The 24322-nt window shown below is 52.6% G+C and overlaps 1 protein-coding gene across 2 annotated transcripts in view; it reads left to right on the forward strand.

Annotated features, from left to right (window-relative positions):
• STX1A (syntaxin 1A) overlaps window positions 1-24322 on the forward strand; it is a 73321-nt gene that overhangs the window by 22231 nt on the left and 26768 nt on the right. Inside the window, exon 4 of one of the 2 annotated variants that reach the window (XM_064166105.1) lies at window positions 4836-5477. The exons of the other annotated variant lie outside the window; for it this stretch is intronic. Coding sequence (XP_064022175.1) covers window positions 4836-5437 — 602 coding nt within the window. The 3' untranslated portion in view covers window positions 5438-5477. Of the gene's footprint in view, window positions 1-4835; window positions 5478-24322 lie in introns of those variants that run through there. 2 annotated transcript variants of the gene reach the window in all.

Genomic DNA, 24322 nt, shown 5'->3' on the forward strand with positions numbered 1-24322 from the left:
CCTATCTCCTGGGAGAGGAGTCTGTCCCCCACCTCCCTTTCAGGGAGCTGTAGAGAGCAGTGAGATCTCCCCTCAGCCTCCTCTTCTCCAGATTGAACAACCCCAGTTCCCTCAGCTGCTCCTCCCCAGCCCTGTTCTCCAGGCCCTTCACCAGATGTGTTTCCCTTCTCTCAACCCACTCCAGCACCTCAGTGTCTCTCTTAGAGTGAGAGGTCCAAACCTGACCACACTACTCAAGATGTGACCCCACTGGGGCTGAGTCCAGGGTCACAATCACCTCCTTCTTGTCCTCTCTCCCTTATGCCTATGTGACCTTTGCTTTCATGTCCCCTCCATGTGCCACATGTTGGTCCAGGCAGGATTCCCTCTGCCTAGCAGCCTCCCTGCATGCCCTGGCTCCATGTTCAGCAGCATCCATGATCTGCTCTGTCATCCCCAACAATGCTGCCTGATCTGTGCCACTGAGCCAGCACAGAGTAAATACCAATTAACTGTGGTCTGATTCATGGCAACATAAAAAAACAACCAACAACAACAACAAAAAAAAAAAACCCAAACCCAGCTGCTCTGTGATTATTTTGGGCTTAATTTAGACCAGTTAGTGGCACTCCTGGGAGAGGTGTCACTGCTGCCACAAAGTGCAGCTTTTGCTGGAGAGCTTTATCCCTTTTGGACTATGCACTTCTTTGCACCTCAGAGCCTGTTGCTTGATGAGCAGTAAGGAGGTGACTTTTGGAGCAGTATATGCTTGCTGCTGGAGCTATCCCCTGCTCCTGGTATAGTATAGGATAGCTCCTGGGGCTGCTTGGCTTTGTGTCCTGCAGCATAGCCCTGGGAGAGTCCCACAGCCCATGTTCTTGTCATGTCCTGGGTGGTCTGGGACAGAGTGGCTGGCAGGAGGTGAGCAGTCCCAGAGGTGAGGGGGCACAGGGCTGGTCTTGAACGTAAGTCCTGTGAGGAGTGGCTGAGGGAGATGATGTTGTTCAGCCTGGAGGAGGCAGAGGGGAGACCTCATTGCTGTCTGTAACTATCCAAAAGGAGGTTGGGGTGAGGAGTGGGATTGGTCTCATCTTCCAAGCAGCAAATGATAGGAGAAGAGGAAATGGCCTCAGGTTGCACCAGGGGAGATTTAGGTTGGGTATTAGGAAAATTTTTTTCCCTGAAGGGATCATCAAGCACTGGAACAGACTGCCCAGGGAGGTGGTGGAGTCCCCATCCCTAGAGGTGTTTAAAAGACATTTGGATGAGGGCTGTGGTCTAACAGTTGAGTACAGGGAGGTGTTATGTTATGGCTGGACTTGATGATCTTTAGGTCTTTTCCAGGCAGGTGATTCTATGATTGCTGGAGCCACAGCTGGGATCCAGATGAGTGGCTGAGCTCAGCTGTGTGTGCCGTGCTGGTGATCCTGGCTGCATGGTGAGGCTGCCTGCTCTCTCTTGCAGCCTGATTTCCAACCAGGGAGGTTGGAAAGAGGGAGGAAGAAGGGCAAGGAACAACGATGAGAGAGCATGTGGCAACTGTGCTCCTTGCTGTGCTGGCTGGAAGAGTTGAGCCCTTCTTGCCTAGCAAGTTGGCCATGCTGGGGCTCTTCCAGCAGGCAGTGTGGGTTCAGCAGGCTGGGTTACTGCCCAAGGCATGAAGCCATGGGGTCTCTTCTGGCTCTCCTTGCTGGGTTTGTGGCAGTTGGCACCAACTGGGTCCTGGATGTTAAGGGGAGAAGAGGAGCCAGAGGACCATCTACTGTGGCCAGGAGCCTTGCTCCAGAGGGCAGTGAGACAGAGTTTGTGCTGGCCCCAGCAAGCAGGATGCTGAGTGACATGAGGACATGCATTGCAGTGACACCACTCCTAACTGTTGCTTGCTTTTGACTGGCCTGTGGTTGAGTGTCTGTTGTCTGCTTGCAGCAGCCAAGATGCTCTCCTAAAAACCCCTTCTGTGCTCCACATGACAGGAAAATGCCAGGGACTCCTCTATAGAGCCCTCAGCACAGGAGAGCTGTGGACCTGTTGGAGCAGGGCCAGAGGAGACCATGGCAATGATGGAAGGGCTCTGCTGTGGGGACAGGCTGAGAGCTTTGGGGTTGTTCAGCCTGGAGAAGAGAAGGCTCCAGGGAGACCTTGTGGACTATCAGTGCTTAAAGGGGCCGATCAGAAAGACAGGGACAGACTTTTTAGCAGGGCCTGCTGTGACAGGACAAGGGGTGATGGTTTCAAACTGAAAAAGAGAAATTCTGACTAGAGAGAAGTTTTTTGCTGTGAGAGTGGTGAGACACTGGCCCAGGTTACCCAGAGAGGTGGTAAATGCCCCATCCCTGGAAATATTTAAGGCCTGGGGCTCTGAGCAACCTGCTCTAGTTGAAGATGTCCCTGTTCATGGCAGAAGGTTGGACTGGATGACCTTTAAAGGTTCTATCCAACCTAAAGCACTCTGGTCCTATGAAAATTCCTGTGATTTCTCATGCTTTAGGCTCCCAGGCTTGGTGTTGAGGGCAGGAGGAGGCAGGTGAGGGGGACTGGAAGGCCACAGGATGAAAGAGCAGAATGGGGGGCTGCTTTGAGGAGCACAGGCAAAAGGAAGAAGCAGGACCAGGGGGGTACAGCCTGGCATCTGCACGCTGAGTGGGCAAACTCTGCCCTGCAGGCACGTCTCTGCTGCAGCACCACACCGGCGCTCTCCAGAGCCACCTCCCTGCAGTGCCAGCGGCCGCCTGGTGCACCACACCGAGTCCTCACCTCGGGATTGGCACACCCTGGGGTGCTGCCTATGTGGGTCAGAATCCCCGAGGTAGAGTAGGATACTCTCCAGCAGACCCCATCCGAAGCCAGCAGCCTTGGTTTGCAGCAGGGTCTCAGCTGCCTCCTGCTAAGTCTGCATTGTCTCGGCGCTGGGGCCGGGGATGAGCTGTCATTTGCAGAAATGGGTTTAGGAGGGTTGAGACCAACGAGCTGTAAATCCTGCTCCTGAGCTTCCCCAGGATTATGTCAGCGCTGCTGCAGCATAGGGAAAGCTTTGTGCTTTCTAGGCAGGCTGAGAGCCCAGGGGTCAGCCTGCAGCTGGCTGCCAGAGCAAGGTGGGGCTGCCGGAGGGAGGAAGAGGAGGAGGGATGCAGACATAGAATCACAGAATCAGTCAGGGTTGGAAGGGACCACAAGGATCATCTAGTTACAACTCCCCTGCCATGGACAGGGACACCTCACACTAGATCAGGCTGTCTAAAGCTTCATCCAGCCTGCCCTTAAACATCTCCAGGGATGGAGATAGGGGGTGGAAGTGACCTGTGGAGACCATCTAGTCCCACACCCCCTTGCTAAAACAGGATGTTATTTAGCCTGGAGAAAAGGAGGCTGAGGGGCATCCTTCTCTCTACTACTACCTGAAAGGAGATTGTAGCCAGGTGAGAGTTTGTCTCTTCTCTCGGGTCTCAAATGATAGGACAAGAGGAAGGAAACAGCCTCATATTGTGCCCAGGGGAGGTTTAGGTTGGACATTAGGGAAAGTGTCTGCCTTGAAAGGATTGTCAAGCCCTGGAACAGGCTGCCCAGAGCAGTAAAGGAGTCCTCATCCCTGGAGGAATTGAAAAACTGTGCAGAAGTGCTGAGTGACAAAGTTTAGTGGTGACCTGGCTGTGCTGAGTTAATGGCTGGACTTGATGATCTTAAGGGACTCTTCCAACTGAAATGATCTCTTATTCCATGGTAGTCCTGTGAAGTTGCCCATAACATGGAGCAGAGCTGTTCAGCACTTAGATTTGCACCCAAGGGGGACACTGTGCTTGAAAAATGGGAAATGAAGGAGAATATTGCAGACAAAGATAATCTTTGCTCTGGGCTTGGAGAGCCAAACCAGTATTTCACCCAGTGCTCAGCAGTGTGCAGAAATGTGGCCTCATATTGAGGGGGGGAAAATTAGAATCATAGAACCCACACAGAATCAACCAGGTTGGAAGAGACCTCCAAGATCATCCAGTCCAACCTAGCACCCAGCCCTAGCCAGTCAACCAGACCATGGCACTAAGTGCCTCATCCAGGCTTTTCTTGAAGACCCCCAGGGACGGTGCCTCCACCACCTCCCTGGGCAGCCCATTCCAATGCCAATCACTCTCTCTGGCAAGAACTTCTTCCTAATATCCAGCCTAGACCTACCCTGGCACAACTTGAGACTGTGTCCCCTTGTTCTATTGCTGGTTGCCTGGGAGAAGAGGCCACCCCCCACCCAGCTACAATGCCCCTTCAGGTAGTTGTAGACAGTAATAAGATCACCCCTGAGCCTCCTCTTCTCCAGGCTAAACACCCCCAGCTCCCTCAACCTCTCCTCATAGGATTTGTGCTCCAGGCCCCTCACCAGCTTTGTTGCCCTTCTCTGGACATGTTCCAGCACCTCAACATCTTTCTTGAATTGAGGGGTCCAGAACTGGACACAGCACTCATTTTGGTTGGAAAAGACCTTTAAGATCATTGACTCCAACCATTACCAAACTCTACAACTTCTTCACTTTGAGGTTGCTGGAGCCCTGGAACAAGCTGTCCAGAGAGACAGTGGAGTCTCCTCTTTTGGAGGGATTCCAGACCCACCTGGACATTGTGACCTTGGGCAGGCTGCTGTGCCTGACTCTGCTTTTAGCAGAGGGATTGGACAAGATGATCTCCAGAGGTCCCTTCCAACTCCTGTGATTCTGTACTTACAGCGTGGTGAGGCAAGAAAAGTTATTCTTAGGGGGAAGGTTTGGAATCTAATCCTGTTCCTTTTTTAAGGGGTAGTTAACACCTTGCTGCTGTATATTTGATTGGATTGCTGCAGCAATCAGGGCTTGGAGCATCCTTCTAAATCTTTTTAGGGCTTGTTTTGGAGAGAAAATATTCACACCGAGAAGATCTCCGATGTTCCCCTGAGCCCCCTCCCTCCATCCCTCTCTTTTATTGCCTCGCCACTCCGCCCACCCGCGGCATGCAGCTGCTGCCCACTCTCCCGACTCGTCGCGCCAGCGATCCTCCCCCACCGCCGAGCTCTCGGGTCTCTTCCTGCCGCACTCCTCCGGCTCCCGCGGTCGTGCCCCGGGGGGCTGCTCCCTGCCTGCCCCCGCCTCGGCGCTGCCGGCGTCGGGATGCGCGTCTCGCCTTGGCGTGCGGATGCCTCGGCAGGTGCGGGGGAAGGGGAGAGCTGGGAATGGCGATTTCCCCGCAACCCCGCAAGATGATTAATCACCACATGGAGGTTTGCTGCCCATTTGCCGTTGATTGGGAGCCCTGCGGAGAGCTGCCTGGTGGGGTTCTGCCTCCTGGCAAGCGCCCGGGAGCCTCCTGTTCGGAGCGGTGGCTGCTCCGGCAGCTGCCAGCCCCAGCCCCGTGCGGGCAGAGCCTTGCTGTCTGCGCAGAGCCAGCTGCCTGCCCAGCCCGGGACACTCATCTCCATCAGCAGAGGCGGCCTGATGTTCCGTGAGGACGTTGGAGGTGCTGGCAGGAGCACCCACAGGTAGATCCAGGCTGTTGTTCATGCTGCTGGGGGCTGCTGCTCTGCAGCCCTGCTGCTGCTCTGCAGCCCTGCTGCTGCTCTGCAGCCCTGCTCCTGCCTCTGCAGTGTTGGCCAGCGTTCCCGAGGACTTCCACCAGCCCTCCCGCGGCATGTGCAGGGACATGCCACGGAAATGATTAAGGAAGTTGAACATCTTCCTTACGAGGAGAGACTGAGAGAGCTGAGGCCTTTCAGCCTGGAGAGGAGACGACTAAGGGCTGACCTCATTCATGTTTATAAATATGTGCAGGGTGCAGCCAGGCTCTGCTGGGTGATGCTCAGTGACAGGACAAGGGGCAGTGGGTGGAAGCTGAGGCATAGGAGGTTCCACGTGAACCTGAGGAGGATTTTTTTTCACTGTGAGGGTGACAGAGCACTGGAACAGGCTGCCCAGGGAGGTTGTGGAGTCTTCCTCTCTGGAAATATTCATGAACCATCTGGATGCATTCCCGTGTGATCTGCTCTAGGTGATCCTGCTCTGGAAGGGGACTGGACCAGATGCTCTTTTGAGGTCCCTTCCAGCCCCTGACATTCTATGATTCTATGCATACAGGTCTTCACTGACCCTGCTGCTTGCCTGCCAGTCACCCATCCTGGATGTCCATGGTTCGTTATTAGATACAACTATGACCTCAGCCCAAGCTGGGCATTGTTTGTGCCTGGGAGCTGACAAAAAGCTTCCTTAGGACTTGATGTTTGCTTTGGTTTCCACTTGTCAAGGTCCTAGAGAGACTGAGGTCCATCCATCTGTCCCCATGTCTGTGCTGGCACTGGGATTGCCCTGACTCAGGTATAGGACCTTGCAGTTCAGCTTCATGAGGTTCTCCTTGACCAACTCCTCCCACCTGTTCAGGTTCCTCTGGGTGCCACCCGCTCCCTCCAGCATATCAGCTGCACTGCTGAGCTTGGTGTCACCTGCAGAGTTGCTGAGGCTGTTCTCAATTCTACTGCCTGTGTCCTTGAAGATATGGAATGCTTTGGTCCACCATCTGTTTACAGGTTTCCACTGGCACATCGAGCATTGACTGCAACTCCTTGGACGCAGCCATCCAGCCAGTTCCATATCCATCTCTAGTCCATCCATCAAACCCACCTCTTCCCAGTCCCAGTCTGTCCAAGTTCCCCTGCCTTTCCCTCTGGTGACAGCTCTGCTTCTGCACAGCTCCCTTCAGCTGTGATTCAGCAGTCATGCTGGAAGCTGTCTTGCCTGCACCAGCGTCTCGCTCCTTTCTGTACTGGTTTGAACCTCCCAGCTCATGTTTGCTGGCAGTGGTGACTGCAGGATGTGCCACAGCCATCAGGGCCCTTGTGGTTTTCTGGAGCACTGTTGGCCAAATGGTGACTCTCTCCCTGTGCTGGGAGGAGAGGGATGGTGCCAGGGCCACGCACCCTGCCCACAGTCTGGCAGAGTGGATTCAGCCAGCTGCCAGCAAGCAGCTAGGTGAAACATCTAGAGTGAAACAACAGAGGAGAGGAGCCATTCCCACTGCCAGGACAGCAGGGTGCCTCCCAGCTGTCCAGCCAGAGAGTTAACCAAAAATCAGCCTCTGCAGACAGGGTCCTGGCACAAACCTACAGGCTGGGTTGTGGGTCCTGTGTCCCAGCACACTCTGGGGTCTGCACCCAGTGAACACCTCAGTTCTCCTGTACCTACCTCAAAATGCCTCCCGCAGACACCAACCCCAGTGGTGTTTCTGCTGCCTCAGTGCCCTGCAGGTTGTGCAGTTTGCTGCCTATCTCTCAGGGCCTGGATCTCCTGCCTGCAACCAGAGGTTGCTCACTGGTGTGCACTGCAGATGCTCTGCAGGCTGGGATGGAGATGTGAGCCTGCCCCCCAGTTGTGTCTGTTCTCTGGACACCCCCTCACTGAGGCTGTCCCCCATGGCGATGCCACATCACCTGTGGTTGGCGATGGTTTCCTGGGATGTGGAGCTGCTGAATAATTTTTCTCACACCTGAGACTTTCTGCTGGCTCAGAGATGCAATTAGTGCAATCAGTAGATTGCTGGGCTCTGCTTTCAGGGACTTGTGGTGCCGTTAGCACGCTCCAGTTCCTTTCCTGCTGACAGTGGTGTGCCATGTTTGGACTGGTCTCCTCTGGAGACGGTGACATGAGGACATGGGGACTGGGGAGGTGTTACCAGAAAGCCTGGCTTGTGACTTGGAGGTTATAAACGGGGTTTGGGTTGATGTTCCAGACTTGGCAGCCTGAATATGTGATGCTGGTTGATAGGGACAAGGAAATGGGTTGTTAATCTGTCACCCCAACAGCAGTGCCTGCACCATCTTAGTGACAGTGATGGTCAGTGGCTGTCTGGTCATCCCTGGCAAGCCAAAGATAAGAGGAGCCTTGCATGGCCCTTTCTTCTGCTTAGTCTTTTAGCTTGGGAGGGTTTTCTTTTTTTTGGAGGGTTTCATTCAGTTTTGTTTCATTTCCCCTTGCTGGTGAAGGCTTTGGTCAAGGTCTCAGCAGGCAGAGCCTTCCCTCTTGGCTTTTCTCTGCCAGTAGGCAACCAGAGCTTGGTATCCCCTAGTTTGTTTTTTTTTTCTAGTGGCTACAGGGATGAGTAAACCTCCTCTGGAACTGTTTTTTTCTTTCCAGTGAGTTGTTCTGAAAGACTTCTTGAAAGCCAGGCTTTCCTTTCTCCTCCCTGTGCTTCCTCCACCACAGGAAGGCAGGACAAGGAGCAGTGTTTTAAGGGCACAAGGGGCAGGGTAGATTTAGATTGGGCATTAGGAAGAAGTTAAGTGTTATGAGGGTGGTGAGACACTGGAACAGGTTGCCCAGAGAAGTTGTGGACACCTCATCTCTGGGAGTGTTTAAGAGCAGGCTGGCCGAGGCTTTGAACAACCTGATCTAGTGGGAGGTGTCCCTGCCTATCACAGGAGGGTTGGAACTGGATGGTCTTTTAAAGTCAGTTCCAACCCAGGCCATTCTGTATCTCCTCCCGGGGCCCTAGAGACCTGCCCACCAATTCTGCCTCAGTTTCTGTGGGGCTGCTGAAGAGAATGGTTTTCTGAGGACAGGCAGCATCAGTCTTGGGCTTGCTTTTAATGCTAGCAGAGCCTCCTTAATAGGTTTAAGTTTCTTGCAATCTAGCTCTGTTAATGAGTGTGCAAGCCTCACAGAGGTGGAGCAGAACTCTATTTTCCTAATCAAGTTATCAGTTTATTAGCAAAAATGCAAATGAAAGAGCTGCTTTGGTTGCAAGTCAAAAGAAGTGCTGTCTGGAGACACTCTCTGTTGTGAGCACCACACAGCAGATAATGGAGGCTCAGGCAAGGCCAAATAATTGTCAGGGAAAGAAGATAAAATGCAGCTGGGATGTGACCTCCTCTGATTTCTGGCTTGGGGCTCTCCCATGAAAGATTCTTTTTTCCATCTTAATCATGTGAAGCTCTGGATGTTGGAAGCAGTTATTGAGTCACTCCATAAGTCTACCCTAATGGTAGAAAAGCTCATGAAGAGTTAATGGATGATTAATTAGCTTTGAGGTAAATAATTAATCAACTGGTGTAGAATCCAACAGGCCAGAACATGGTTTCTGATCTGTAAATACTGATGTGCACACAGCTGAGGACTGTCTTGTGCAGATGTTATTTATTACTTGCCTCCAGCCCTTTGCAAACCATTTCTTTCTGCTAACAGGAAGAGTCATTGCTCATTTGCTGCTCAGATAACTGCCAGAGGTTGTCACAGCTGGCAGTGGCACTTAGGTAGCACCATTTTGACCTGTGAAGCTAAAATCTCTCTACTTGGGAAGCTAAGTGCAGCTCCAGCCCTGTTTAGAAGCACAGCACTGAGGAACAGAGGAGATGAAGAGCTCCCTGTGCTGGTGGCAGTGCCCAGAGGCAGGCTGTGGAAATGGAGGCAGGATGTCTGCAGTGCAGACAGCTTGGCCAGCAGCAAGAAGTTGTGCAGCACAGAGGTGAGAAGTGAAACATTGCTGAGACTTTGGACTTTGTGGTGGAAAGGGCTTCACCTCGGAGGAGGAGCATCTCTGCTCTCGTGTTTTGAGCTCTGGTTAGTGTTGGCTGGGGGGGGTTGCCTGGTACCAGGTCTAAGCATGTTCTGTTAGTAAGGGTGAGAAGATTTTAACCCAGGACAAGGTGAAAGCTGCAAGAAGGAGTGAGAATTCCAGTTAGGCATTAACTGGTGTTCCTCCACTTCTGCTTTACAGCGAGGGATCTCCAGACCAGACTCCCTCTGCCTTAGAGAAGAGTCCCAGTGTTGTGTCATAGAATCATTAAGGTTGCAAAATACCTCTAAGACCATCAAGTCCAATCACCCCTGTGCTAAAACGTGGATCTTCCCTATTTCAGGCAGGCACAGATGTAGCCTACTTGTGGAAGGTTTTGTATGTACCCAGTTGTCCTTAGAGCCTTTCTGTTTTCTCCCTGTGTCCCCCAGTCAGAGCTGGAGGCCATGAGGAGATGCATTGAGCTGAGAATTTTCTCTGGCAGCTGCTGCCCAGAGCTGGCTGTTGTCCTGTCTCTCATCCCTGCCACCCAGCATGCTGCTGAGTCAGAGAGCTAGAAGGTTGTCCCATGGTGGACCACACACAGCAGAGTTTTAGAGGGTTGTTGGCATGCTTGGCAAAAAGGGTCACTGTCCCCATGTGGAGGACCCACCCTAACCATTTACTGACCTTATCTGAGGCAGTTCAGATCAGAAATGTTCCTTTAAAAGCCTTTGATTTTGGTTTAGTCTGTTTTGATGGACACCACCTCCAAAGCAGCTGTGGAGCGTGTTTGCCTGCAGGCAAGGGTATGTGAGCCATTTCCCAAACCCCAAAGCCTTCTTTCTTGGCATTCTCATAGTTGTCACCTCCCTGACCTCAGTCTGAGCCTGCTGGAAGCCTCTCAGATCTACTCAAAAGCAGGTACAAGTGTTGAAGCTTCTTCCTGTCTCTCTAACCACAGCCACAAAGGGAACAGCTCCTGGGGAATGTTTTGGTGGAAAATTATCTAATCCTGTTAATGCAGACTTGAGTCTCTCTCAGTTCCAGCCTTTCTATAGTACCATGATGTGGAGCCATCACTTGTTCCCTGCCTGTGGTTGATGCTTTGGATATCATTTGGCTTTTTACTGCAATGTGGAAAGGTTTAGGATTGCATTAATATTTCAAAACTTGTAGTAAACAGTGGGGCTGTTACATCTGGATGGGTTGTGATGGGTTTTGAGTTCACTAGGTTTATCTTGAAGTCTTAATTTCTGCTTCAAACAAGTATTAGTCTTTAATGTCTTAAATTAAGTTCTGGAGCCCCCATTAGGGGAAGGATGTGGAGATCCTGGAGTGTGTCTACGAGGATGCTCAGAGGGCTGCAGCAGCTCTGCTGTGAGGACAGACTGAAAGAGTTGGGGCTGTTCAGTCTGGAGAAGAGGAGGCTCCCAGGTGACCTTCTCATGGCCTTTCAGGATCTGAAGGGGGCCTACAAAAAAGCTGGGGAGGGACTTTTTAGGCTCTCAGGGAGTGACAGGTCTGGGGGGAATGGAGCAAAGCTGGAGGTGGGGAGATTCATGTTGGATGTGAGGAGGAAGTGGTGAGAGGCTGGAATGGGTTGCCCAGGGAGGTGGTTGAGACCCCATGCTTGGAGGTGTTTAAGGCCAGGCTGGATGAGGCTGTGAGCAGCCTGATCTAGTGTAGGGTGTCCCTGCCCATGTCAGGGGGGTTGGAATTAGATGATCCTTGTGCTCCCTTCCAACCCTGACTGATTCTGTGATTGATTCTAAGTGCCATCTTAAAAAGAATCATAAAAAGGCTCAGCAGAGCAAGGACCTCGACCTCAACCTCATATAAAGAGCACCTGGGGTCAAGAAGGAGCCCAGCCCTTGAGAGGAGCCTCTGAAGCTCTGGAAGCAGTCGGGTCAGCTAAGCATGCCTTAGCATTTGTCTAGAGCACAGAGGCCAAGCACAGTTTGCTTCTGTGCTTGCTGCGTTTAAGCAGTGGACAAAAACCACGAGTTTCTCCTCAAAAGTTTCTGGGTCAAAAGCAGAGCAGGGCCAGACTTGCTGGGTGGTTTCTTCTCTCTGCTGGCTTTGCCTTTGGTTTGTTGGAACAGCATGTGATGCTACCTTGCTCTTGCCAGCTGCAGGGTTCTGCTGTTCCTGGCAGCCAGGTCTTCTCTTTGAAGCTCTTCCACTGAAGTTCCAATGTTCTCTTAGTTGTCCAAAGCCTCTGGTGAGAAGCTGTAGCCAGTGCAACCTCCACCAGGCCTTTCTTTTCTTGTTCTTTTTAGCATAGTGAGAAGCTTTTGAGAAGAGGTGGCCATGTGGAGACTTGAAAGGCAGCTTCTTTCTAGAGGAGGCACAGCTGAGAGAGACAGACACTGAATCTGCTCTCCCGTTGCAGGCAGCAACACCCTGTCATTGTGTGGTGGAGAGCATCTACCTCCTTCTACCCTGGCTTGGAAGGAGTGCTGGAGTCTCTGCATCACTTCTTGTCCCCCCACATACTGTTTTTTTGATAAAAGACAGTTTAGACCTCATGCTGATTCTCAGGATTTTGGGGCCAAAGACCTGCTAAGCACAAGGTCACCCTTGTAAAAGCATCAGCCTGTGGCGATGGTAGAAGATGACACTGTGTATGCGTAGGGGGGGATCCTGAGCTGAGGAGCACCTGCAAAGCTGGGGTTGTTCAGCCTGGACAAGAGGAGGCTCAGGGCAGACCTCATTGATCTCTACAACTACCTGAAGGAGGTTGTAGCCAGGTGGGGTTGATCTCTTCTCCCAGGCATCCAGTGACAGAACAAGAGGACACAGCCTCAAGCTGTGCCAGGGCAGGTTCAGGTTGAAGGTTAGGAAGAAGTTCTTCATACCAAGAGTGACTGGCATTGGAATGGGCTACCTGGGGAGGTGGTGGAGTCACCATCCCTGGAGGTGTTTAAGGGGAGGCTGGATGAGGCACTTAGTGCCACGGTTTAGTTAATTAGAAGGTGTTAGGTGATAGGTTGGACTCGATGATCTCAAAGGTCTTTTCCAGCCCGGCTGATTCTGTGAAATGCTGTGTGTAGTCAAGGTTTGGGTTTGTTTTCCATTGAGAGCTTAGAGGGTTTGGGTTGTGAAGAAAAAAAACCCAGCACATCCATGCCTTCAGAATGTCTTTTTAGCTAAGCAGGTTGGGTGTGTGTGTGAGAGAGAGAGAGGTTGGGGTTTTCTCTGCAGGTGCAGGCTCTCAGAAGAACGCAGCCGAGTGAATCCTGCGTCTTCAACCCAAGGCAGGAATTAGGACACTTTTGTGCAAGGCCTGGTAACGTCTCTTAAAAATGCTGCAGCTATAAGAAGTGCCTTATTCTTGGCATCCATCTGGGTTCTTGCAGAGATGGTGCTTAGATTGGGTAATGGCACCATGTGTGGATTATATATCTCACCGTGGCCAAAAGGAATCTGGAGCTCCCAATCTGGAGGATAATTCTGTGCAAGGGCTTTTAATAGCTGATGGTGCTACAGGAAAGCAGCCTGGTGGGAAAGTGATTTGAAGAATGCAAGCAGAACATCACCCACCTTATTTTCCTCTGAGTTTTAAGAAGGTCCTGCTTAGCAGTTCCACTTCTGCCGTGGTGGAGCCATGTCAAAGGGAGCTGTTGTTCAGTTTTATGTGAAGAAGTGCTAAAAGGAGTCCTCAGCAGATGCTGTCATAGCTTCATTTCCATGGTGGGCCCATCTCTGTACCACCTCTGAGCAGGGTGTTGCTCATAGCATCTGAACCCTGGGGAGCTCCTGCTCTGTCATTAGAGAAGCTCTGAGCTGCTGTTTTTCAGCAGCTGGAGGTGAAGAAACTTTACTCTGCTGCAGAAGGGCTTCCCATGGGGATCAGCTTCTGCCTTTGTCTGAACACGCCACTGGTGGGGAGGTGGTGACTGATATGGATGGAGCAGCTGGGAATGGCCTCCCAACAGCTCACTGGTAATGAGCAACAGAAGGAGTGGAAAGAAATCCCTCTTTTTGTGATTGAAGTAATTGGGTATGTGAGAAGTCCTGGTTCTCATGATGGAAACAGGCTTCTAAGAGCCCTCAGTGGTGCCTTCTGGCAGGCAGCTGCTTCAGCTCTCCTGGCAGTGGGAAGTTCTGATGTTGAGGCATGAGCCCACGTTGATCTATTTCTAATGAGGGCCATGATGCTTGGCTGTCAGCATTGGTATTCAGGCACTAAATTCTTCTTGTTTCCAAACTTTGAATTCAGTAGCAGACCAAATGAAGTTACACACAGGCACTGAACCTCTCAACTGCCCAAGTTTGTCTGAAATGTGACCTGGAGTTTTAGAGAGCAGTTCTGGCTTGGGGGAACCTGGGGCTTGGAACCCTCTCCTTTGTTGCTTGTGCCTGGGGCTCACAATTAACATCATTGTATGAAGGCAAAACTAAAACCCATCCTGCTTTGCATGCAGATAAAAACGTGGCCAGAAAGAGAGGAGCAAACCAGCCTGGCGCTGGCTGCCGACCCTGAGCTGTTGTCCTTGGGCTTAGTTCCTGGTAGTGGGATGTGCTCTTGAGCCTGATCCTCCAAGGTTGATGCTGTGTGGGTTTCTTGGCTTTGTGCTGAGCTGCTCCTGCTCCAGCACAGCCTCACCCTGTGCCAGCCCTCACTGGGATGTGCAGGGTGCTGCTGCTGCTAGGGGTGGTGGGAACAGAGTTGATAGGATTGATTTCCACACGTAGGATTCTTCATTACCTCCGTCAGGGCAGCTCTTTGTGGGTTCCCAAAGCCCAAGCCTGGAGCAGGCTGGAAGTGAATCTGTCCTCATCTTGAGCAGCCAAGGACATGCTGCAGACGGGCCACAGGCTGAGCCTGCCGACAGCGATGCTCATCTGTGCCGTCCACTGCTGCCAGGAGCATCCCTCCGGGGGCTTCAGGTCCTGCATCTCCCCTTGCCTCTCCCTTCCTTTCGCTGGCTGGTTAGGAGCCCTGCCCTCAGCACGGTGGGTGGACAGAAATAGCTCCTGCAGAAGCTATTGAAATGTCAGGAGCGAGCAGGCAAAGCGCCTTGCCACGCGGTCCCGGTGTTGACAAACCACTGCTGCGTGCTGGGCTGGGGCGAGTGCCCTCCGCTGTCGCGCAGAGCTGCGGCACCTGCTGAGGGCTTGTTAAGACATCGTTAGAGTGTGGCATGGAGCGAGCCCTGGGGATGTGCTAGGCAAAAGCTGCTGCAAAGCTGTCCGCCCTTGCTGGCAGAGGAAGGGCTGCTTCTTGCAAGCTGTGCCCTCCCCTCCTGTGCTGCCCAACTCGTGCATGTTCAGGGAAGGCATTGGCAGCGGGGAAGGGTCCTGGCCCCTGTCACTCCATGCTGTCAGGGTGCAGCAGCACCCATCTGGAGAGCTGGAGGCTTCATCTGCTGCATGGTGCCTTCTGCAGTGTGGGGATAGAAGATCTCACCTTGCCTTGGCAGGGGGGAGATGCTAAGAACTAGGAAAAGCTTTGGAATGAGCTATTAAAACTTCACAGGCTCCTAATGTGGAATAATTAATGCTAAGAGGAAATGGCCTTGTCTCAGCTGAGATCCTGGGTGTGCCAGATGGGAAACCGCTCTCAGTGCCAGTGTTTGCCTGCGTCTGTGCTGAAAGGCAGTGCCAGCCTTTCCCATCACTGCTCTGGGTGGTGTCTGCAGTGTGAAACTGCTGGAATTTTTTGTCATGAAGCATTATGGAGATTCACACCATCAGAGCCACTGAATGTTGCATCCTTATTGCTGCACATTCCCATTTATTCCACATTCCTGTGGTGTGCAGCTGTCTGGAGAAGGAGATGAAGAGCATCACGTGCTGCTGGGCACGATCAGATCCAGCGTGCAGAGAAGGAGGCAGCTGGTTTGTTGTAGTCACCCTTGGATGGGGCTTGCCTGGGCTTTCTAACCAATTGGTGTGGGGTCAGGCAGAGCTGTGGTGCTGCTTGGGCAGCTGAATGCCTCGAGCTGTGGTGCTTGTCCTGCTTCTCCCCCCACTGAACTTGGTGACTTGACCTTGACAAAGGAGATGGTCCAGGAGGTCCAGTCTTGGTAAAAGGACATGTTGAAGACTTAGCCTGCTCTTCAGTTCTCAGCATCTGCTCCTTTAAGGTGGAAGCAGATTGTAACAAAGATGGTCTTCTCTTGGGCTCTGGAATCTTCTCCTGGAAGGCATTTTCTGTCATTCTTGAACAATATCTACTGTTAATGTCACCATGATTCTATGATTCCTGCTCTGCTGAGTCTTCTCCCATCTGCTTCAGCTAGTCTCCAGATGAGGAGGTTCCCTTTACAAGCTGTGGGAGGGGACTGAACAGGGGATTAACTATCCACAGACTGCAAGAAGCCTGCAGCCAAGCATTAGTGGACACCAGCTACTTCCAGAAAATTGGATTAAGTAGATCTTTAGCTGAGATTAGGTGGCATTCAGACTGCTGGGTGGGAGAAGAGGGCAGCTTTTCTATGGGCCAGGCAGTGATGAGGCAGCATCTCCAGACCTCCCTTGGGTGAATTCCTGCTTTCTGACTTCTGGTACACTTGATATTCCCTGCGACACCATCGTCTGGGAAAAGTGGAAGTGCTGTTGGGATGCAGGGTCAATGTGTTCGGAGGTGGGACCACAGCCCTCATCTGTGTCTGCACTGCCCACCCCCAGCTTGATGCTACCTGGAGCTCAGGGATGCAGTTTTCTACCTGAATCCTGCTCAGATTTGCTGTCTCCCAAGAAAAGAATATCTTTGTTCCCTGCCACAAATCATCCATCCACCGACTGCTGCCTTCTTTGCTGGTTCTCATCTAACCTCCTCCCAGTGTACGAGCAGACAGAAGGTCCTGGAGTTGCACTGGGCCATTAGATTATTGTTCTCCATGGGAACCAGCTGAGATTTGTCCTTTTTCAGGATGTCTGTAATTGAATTTTGAGCCTGGTTTTGTCGTTAATCAAGTGTGTCTTTAAATCAGATAGGTGAAGCAAGCACAGCTCTTCTGTGCCGCCTCTGCGAGCTGCTGAGTGGATGTTCCTCCAGCCTGCAAGCTCTTAATGAAAATACTGAGCTGAACTCGACCCAGGAGTGATCCTGCATGACACTCATTCATCATTTTGTTTCCCCTCAATCTGACACCAAATCTTTAATCATCTGCTCCCTCAGTCCAGGCTGATGGTGTGGCTGTGGTACACTCCTACAGCCCTGCTTGGCCATGCAGGGAAACAAAGGCAGGCTCTCCTTGCTGCTTCTCCTGCCTTGCACATTTTGCTTTGATTTAAACCTTCAACTAGCCTGAAACTAATTGTGCTTCTGAGCTGTCTTAGATCCACCTCACTGAAATGTGCTCAACAGCAGTGCTTTTGTCACACCTGCAACAGCTGGAGGTTGCTGCTCCTTTTCCTGAGCATTGTCTGCTCTTCACTGAGAGGCAGAGGCAGTCTCTTATTGTCACCCCTCAGTCTCCTCTTCTCCCCATTAAAGAGACCCAGCTCCCTCAGCCTTTCCTCATAAGGGAGATGAGGACCTTCTGCCCACTGCATATGGGACAACAGGGAGATGCAGCAGGGGCTTCACTTGCTCAGCAGTGAAATTACAAAGAGATTATTTCAGCCTGTGAAGGAGGAGACAGGTAGTGGTGGCTGGGCAGAGAGCAGCCAGCAGCAGTTAGTTTGGGCAGAGCTGGAGACAGGTAGTGGTGGCTGGGCAGAGAGCAGCCAGCAGCAGGTACTTGGGGCAGAGCTGGAGACAGGTAGTGGTGGCTGGGCAGAGAGCTGCCAGCAGCAGTTAGTTTGGGCAGAGCTGGAGACAGGTAGTGGTGGCTGGGCAGAGAGCAGCCAGCAGCAGTTAGTTTGGGCAGAGCTGGAGACAGGTAGTGGTGGCTGGGCAGAGAGCTGCCAGCAGCAGGTCCTTGGGGCAGAGCTGGAGACAGGTAGTGGTGGCTGGGCAGAGAGCTGCCAGCAGCAGGTACTTGGGGCAGAGCTGGAGACAAGTAGTGATGGCTGGGCAGAGAGCAGCCAGCAGCAGTTAGTTTGGGCAGAGCTGGAGACAGGTAGTGGTGGCTGGGCAGAGAGCTGCCAGCAGCAGGTACTTGGGGCAGAGCTGGAGACAAGTAGTGGTGGCTGGGCAGAGAGCAGTCAGCAGCAGTTAGTTTGGGCAGAGCTGGAGACAGGTAGTGGTGGCTGGGCAGAGAGCTGCCAGCAGCAGGTACTTGGGGCAGAGCTGGAGACAGGTAGTGGTGGCTGGGCAGAGAGCTGCCAGCAGCAGGTGATTCAGGCAGAGCTGACTGATGAGGTTTGTGTGAGCAGTGCTGCCACTGGGGAAGGCAGATCCTGGCAGAGAAAGGAATCTGGAGACAAGTGGCAGGGGAGGGTGAATTCCATCGTGTGGAGAGGGAGCAGCCTGGGAAAAGCCATAATGCCATAATTATGGGAGACAGAGAGTGGGAGCAGGACAAGTTTGATGTAGTGGGAGGAGGGCAGCTTTGGAGGAGGCTGCCAAGATATGGAGCCAGGAGGGGAGTGAGTGAGATGAGCCCAAGGAGGAAGTGTGGGGAGGAAAGGCCTTGGAACAGGCCACCCAGGACAGTGAGTCACTATCCCTGGAGGGACTGAAAAGCCACATAGATGTGATGCTGAGGGACATGGTTTAGTGCTGGATTACCAGTTGGACTTGATGATCCTAAGGATCTTTTCCAACTTAAACGTGTCTGTGGTGCTATGACCACCATGAGACAGTGCACAAAAATATTTCCTATGCAAGAGCTGAGGAGGATGAGTGAGCCCTTGGCAGCTGCTCTGTGCATTCCCAGACCTCCATCCATCCATCCTGTTTTCCTCTGCGTGCTGCAGTCACCCACTGCAGTGGGTGCTCTGCAGTGATTGTGGAGGGTCTCTGTTATTTCTGTTTGTTCGAGCTGCTCTGTTTTGTCTTCCCCATTCAGGACAAGTTGTTTTTCTTCCCTTCCTCCCACCATTCCCAGTTTCTCCGTTTTCATTTCGAGCAGTCAAAGGCAACCTGCTTTTCCCTGAGGGCCACTGAGCAAGGACAACGCGGGACAGCTCGGGAGGTGAAGCAGGGAGCCTCAGCAAGCCTCGCTGCTCACGGTGGTCCCCTTGCTTTCGGGATTCCCTGTTCCCTGCTCTCCCGTAAGGAGCGCTCCGGTGGCTGGTGACACGCCGGTGACGCCGGTGGCTGACGTGCCGGGGCGGGTGGGGGGCTGGAGCGAGCCGTGCCGGCGAGCACGTCGGCGCTGCCTGCGCGGCTCCCGGCGCTGCCTGCGCGGCTCCCGGCGCTGCCTGCGCGGCTCCCGGCGCTGCCTGCGCGGCTCCCGGCGCTGCCTGCGCGGCTCCCGGCGCTGCCTGCGCGGCTCCCGGCGCTGCCCGCCGCCGCCGGGCTGCTGCCAGCGAGGGCACCGAGGATGGGGAAGAGCTCAGCACGTCGAGAGTCACAGGGGTGATGGATGGGGAGATGCTGGGCGATGGTAGCAGCAAAGGCTGATCGGCCGCTGCTGCTCTTGCCCTGAGCGCGGAGGGTGGGCTCCGGCCAGCAGCGGTGCGATCTCTTGCTGCTGAGCCAGGTCAGGGGGACTGCTCGATTAGCAGTAGCTCCCTTCCAGTTTCTGTAAATGAGGAAGCCGAGGAGCCTGGCAGCAAGGCAGCCCTGTGACAGGGGTGGTGGCACCGGGCGCAGCCCCAGCGCGTGTCTCTGCGGGGGCACAGAGCTGCCTTGCTTTTACCCGTGGAGATGTTGGTGCAGGAGGGCATGGATGGACCAAACCCTGACTTGCTGCTGTGGTTACTAGCTCACCCCGGCAGGTGAGGCCCGGAGGGTCTGGGTGTTGCCAGCCTCAGTGAATGAAGGCAGTTGCTGAAGCTGGGCAGAGCTGGCTCTGTCCCGAAGGCTCTTCAGTGGGTGCTTGGCAGTGCAGCTGTGAGGGCTCTGCAGCCAATGCCAGCACCACTCCAGGCAAGGGCCTGGCAAAACAGTTCAGTTTGAACATAAGCAGGAAACGTTCTGTGGTAAGGGCAGTGAGACACTGTCCCAGATTGCCCAGAGGAGCTGTGGAAGTGTTCCAGGTCAGGTTGGATGGGGCTCTGAGCTACCTGAGCTGGTGGGAGCTGTCCCTGCGTGTAGCTGGGACTGGATGAGCTCTGAAGGTTCCATCCAACCTAAGCCATCCTGTGAGTCCATGACTCTACAAAAACGATGCCAAAGCAAGTGCCCGATCCTCTGAGGTGGATTTTTTCCCTTTTTGATGTTTCTGATCCGTTTCCTGCTGCCTCTTTAGTGGCACTTTGTGACCTAAGCTGCTGTTAAAGCCTCCTGATAAAAACCTAAAGCAAGGCATTTTTTGAAAGAAAAAAATGCTGGCTTGGGCAGCAGAGGTGTCTGAACTCTTCTCTGGGTGCTTTCTGGGGCTTTATTTCTCACTTGCTGCTTTGAGATGCTGAATAACAGCATCTCAAGGAGTGTTCTGTCACAGCTGAAGCCTTGGGTAGTAGGACTTCTTTGGGTCATTTTTGCCCACCGGTGCTAGAAAAGGTTTTCTTTCCAGCTCGAGGTAATACTTGCTCTTTGTCATGGAAATGTGCAGCTCTAAAAATAACCTTTCCACAGTTCCCTGGCTGGCTGCCTTTCAGCTCAAAGCCCTGTTCCTCTTTGTCCAAACCAGAACACCCTATGTGATCCCCATCACCTTGTGCCCGGGTGAAGGACTTTGCTCCTCCTGCAGACTCAGTCCCTGGGTCAGGCCCTCCTTCTCCACCACCCTTTGATCTGCTCGGTGGCCAAGACCCCTCGCTGGTGCAGACTCTCTAGCTTGGACTCACTCTCTCATCCTGGACAGTTTAAATGGGGCCTTCAGGGTACATCTGCTTTGAGGAAGAGCCATGGTGTGTCCTGGATCAAATACCTGCCCATGGTGGGTCATGCAGAAGTGAGCTTTGCTGGTAGACTTGGGGGACCTTTCCTTTTGCTCCCAGCAGAGCTGTACTTGCCCTTGTCCAAGGAGACTGGTCCACCATACAGGCCAGGAGAGATGTCTGACGTAGGTCTTGGTGTAGGCTTGTAGCATATGTGTGATAGTGGAGTCCTGTAGAGTGGCATCTGACATAGCCTGGGATGGTCAGTTGCCCTCCAGAGCTTCCTGTGCTGGGCTCTGGGTTTTGGAGATATCCAAACCTGTTTTTATCGTAATTTTTTTATGTATGGGTTTTGGGGGGGGGGTTGTTGAAGTTTTTTGGGTTTGAGGGTTTTTTGGTGTTGTTGTGGTTTGGGGTTTGTTTTGGTTTGTTATAACTCAGTCTGATTCAGTGACTACCTTCTAGAAAAGGATGAGAGAAACCAGCATTACTCCTGGGATGGGGAGAAAGTAGCATGAGCTGGGGTGGTGGTGAGCACAGTCTGGTCACAACACTCATCACATGATGAACACTAACCTGAGGGTGGATTAGAGCCAACCTCCCAATGGAGGTGAGGGTAAACAGAGAATGATGGGTGAAGGTGCTTTAGTTTACAGCCAGAGTGCTGGCAATAAAGCTATCAGGGCACAGGAGACTCATCAAGTTCAACCAGGCCAAGTGCAAGGTCCTGCACATGGGTCAGGGCAATCCTAAGTACCAGCACAGTCTGAAGGAGGGATGGATGGATGGGAGGGAGGGATCTCATTGCTGTCTACAACTACCTGAAGGGAGGTTGTTCCCAGGTGAGGTTGGTCTCTTCTCTCAGGCGACCACCAACAGAACAAGGGGACAGAGTCTCAAGTTGTGCCAGGGGAGGTCTAGGCTGGATGTTGGGAGGAAGTTGTTGTCAGAGAGAGTGATTGGCATTGGAATGGGCTGCCCAGGGAGGTGGTGGAGTTGCTGTCCCTGGAGGTGTTCAGGTAAAGCCTGGCTGAGGCACTTAGTGCCATGGTCTGGTTGATTTGACACGGCTGGATGATAGCTTGGACTGGATGATGTTGGAGGTCTCTTCCAACCTGGTTGATTCTATGGAGAGCAGCCCTGCAAAGGAGGACTGAGGGATATTGGTGGGTGACTGCAGCACAGAAAGCCAAGCATCTCCTAGGCTGCATCACCAGCAGTGTGTCCAGCAGGTCAAGGGAGGGATGCTCCTGCTCTGCTGCATCCTTGTGTTTCTTATCACTTTTCTCCAACTCCTCCTTTTGGAGTTTTCCTTTAAGATTCGCACTTAATTTTCCCCTATGTGGCCAGGACAAGGAGAGTATTTTCCCATCCTCTCCCAGTGGCACAGAAAGCAGAGCTGGGAGTTGGAAGGGTCTGGAAAACCCAGCCAGCACCAGCCTGAAGGACAAGAGGAATTTTCTGTGACGTGCTTAAAGAAGGGCAGTAAAGCTCTCAGCTGTTTTGGTGCATCAAGTAATGGAAAATGGGAGAATATCAGAGACAGGCCAGAAAGTCGTGAGAAACACTTATTTTGGGTGTTTGAGAGAACACGTGGCCTGTCTTAGGATGATTAAATTCCTGCCTTCCAACACAAAGTCAGGTTGTTGCTAAACATTTGGTATCAAAAATAGACTCTGCTGGATCCCAGTCTTACCTGAGGGTATTGATTGGGAAGTTTTCCAACAGCTGAGTAAGGTGGTGTGAGATAGTGCCTCTGCTGTTAGTGTTGATTTCCAATAAGTCTCCACATCCCTCATGGGCATCAGGAGCCTGGGAAGTAGCACAGCCTCAATTTTTTGTAAAGACAGAGCAAGGGAATGAGCAGGATAATTATTGACTGCTTAATGCGACCTTGCTTCTGGGCAAAATAGTGGAGCATTTGAGGTGGAATTCGATCGAGACAGCAAAAGGAGGGTAAGACAAAGAGTGTGGTTTGGTGTGGTAAAAATAGATCTGAGCAGCTTTACTTGGTACTTCTGCATGCTGAGTGTCTGTGGGGAGGGCTGGGTTCACTCTGCTCCCCGTGAGCCCCGGCACTGCTGTCCCAATGCACCCTGCATCCATCCTGGAGCATCCCAGGGAGCTATGTGTGACTGCAGGCAGGATGGGAGTGTGCAGTGAAGGGACAGCTTGTGATGGCATTCAGTGCCACCTTGGAGCTAATGGGAAGGGCATTGAGAGGCTCAGAGGAGAGTTGTGGGCAGGTGGGGGTTGGTCTCTTCTGCCAGGCAACCAGCAACAGAACAAGGGGACACAGTCTCAAGCTGTGCCAGGGGAGGTCTAGACTGGATGTTAGGAGAGAGTTGTTGCCAGAGAGAGTGATTGGCATTGGAATGGGCTGCCCAGGGAGGTGGTGGAGTCGCTGTCCCTGGAGGTGTTGAAGCAAAGCCTGGATGAGGCACTTAGTGCCATGGTCTGGTTGACTGGATAGAGCTGGGTGCTAGGTTGGACTGGCTGATCTTGGAGGTCTCTTCCAACCTGGTTGATTCTGTGATCTTTGAGGTTCTCTTCCAACCCAATGCAGTCTGTGAAGCTCTTCCCTTGTCCACTGATGTAGTCACTCCATCACAGAAGATCTCCAGCTCAGCCAGGCATGATTCACCTCTGGTGAAGCACTGCTGACTGCCTCTCATGCCCTCCCTCTCATCCACGTATTTCAGCATGTCTTCCAGGAGGGTCTACTCAGTGATCTTACTGGGCACAGTGCTGAGGCTGACTGGCCAGCAGTTGCCAGCTAGGGGCTGGAACAGCCTTTCTAGCAGTTCTCCTCCCCTCTGGCTCTTAAAACAGGTTTCATTTTTATTACTTGAAATTTGTGAAATGCTATGGCAAATGCTTCAAACAACTCCACAGATCCCTAGGAAAGCTTCTTCTGCTTTGGTCCCAGACACCAGACAGTTCCTGGGGCTGCCAGGGCTGGGCTTCCTCTCTGCATTCACCTTGGAAAGGTAACCTGCATCTCATAAACATATAAGTGCTGAGATAAACAGGCACATCCGTGCTAAACCCTGAGAGGCAAAGTTTTAAGGCAAGAGAGGTTTATTTCCCAAGTTTCTTTGGAGGAACCATGGGCAGGACCTGCTTGAATTTTTTTATTAATAGACCTAAATCTCTGCCAAGAGGATCCTTCTTCCCAGCTTTGTCAGGGGCCTGGCTTAGGGAGGAGATGGGAATTGCAATTCTCTTGATTAGGTTGGTTGGTCGTTGTCAGTGAAGAACTGCAGGTCACAAAGAGGTGAAGGTTTGTTAATCCCAGCAGGGGGTGGCTTTGGTGGCTGAGAAGTGTGCAAAGTCACCCTCACAGTGGTGCTCAGGCGTGGTGTCAGTCCCCTGCAGTTAGCTGTGAAGGATGGAGGACTGCTGCCTGCCTGCTGCTGCCTAACTGCCTGCTGCTGGCTGCTTTGGAGGCTTTTTCCCTCCTCCTCCTTTACTGATGATGGTGAACACGGTGCTGAGTGTTTGGCTGTGGGCAGGTGTCCCAACCCCCTAGACTTGAGGGACATCCTGTGTGACAGCTCTGGGTGTCACTTCCTTCTCTTTGTCCCCTTTCCCGTTGCATGGGGGATGCTTTTGGGAAGCTGCAGGGAAGGAAAACACAGGGGATTGTTTTTTCCTCTTTCCCAAGTAGCTGAGGCTGTACTGGAGATGGGTGGTGTTGCCAGCCTGGGCTGGGTGTTTGCCCAATTTGCTATTGGCAGAGGGAGGAGAAAGAGCTCCCACTGCTGCCTGCACCTCTGCCTCCTCTGTACTGCCTGGACTCCTCTCCATGGTAGGTCACAGTGGGTTTCAGGGCTTCTTAGGGATGAGAAATGGAAAGTATATGACCAGCAGGGCCATGGCAGTGATCACCCTCCTGTGTTCAGCACTGGTCAGGCTGCAGCTCAAATAAAGGGTTCAGTCTGGGCCCCCCCACTGCAAGAAAAACATTGAGGTGCTGAAGTGCATCCAGAGAAGGGCTGCAAAGGCGATGAAGGGTCTGGAG

The sequence above is a fragment of the Pogoniulus pusillus genome, chromosome 27, assembly GCF_015220805.1.
Source record: "Pogoniulus pusillus isolate bPogPus1 chromosome 27, bPogPus1.pri, whole genome shotgun sequence".
NCBI lineage: Eukaryota > Metazoa > Chordata > Aves > Piciformes > Lybiidae > Pogoniulus > Pogoniulus pusillus.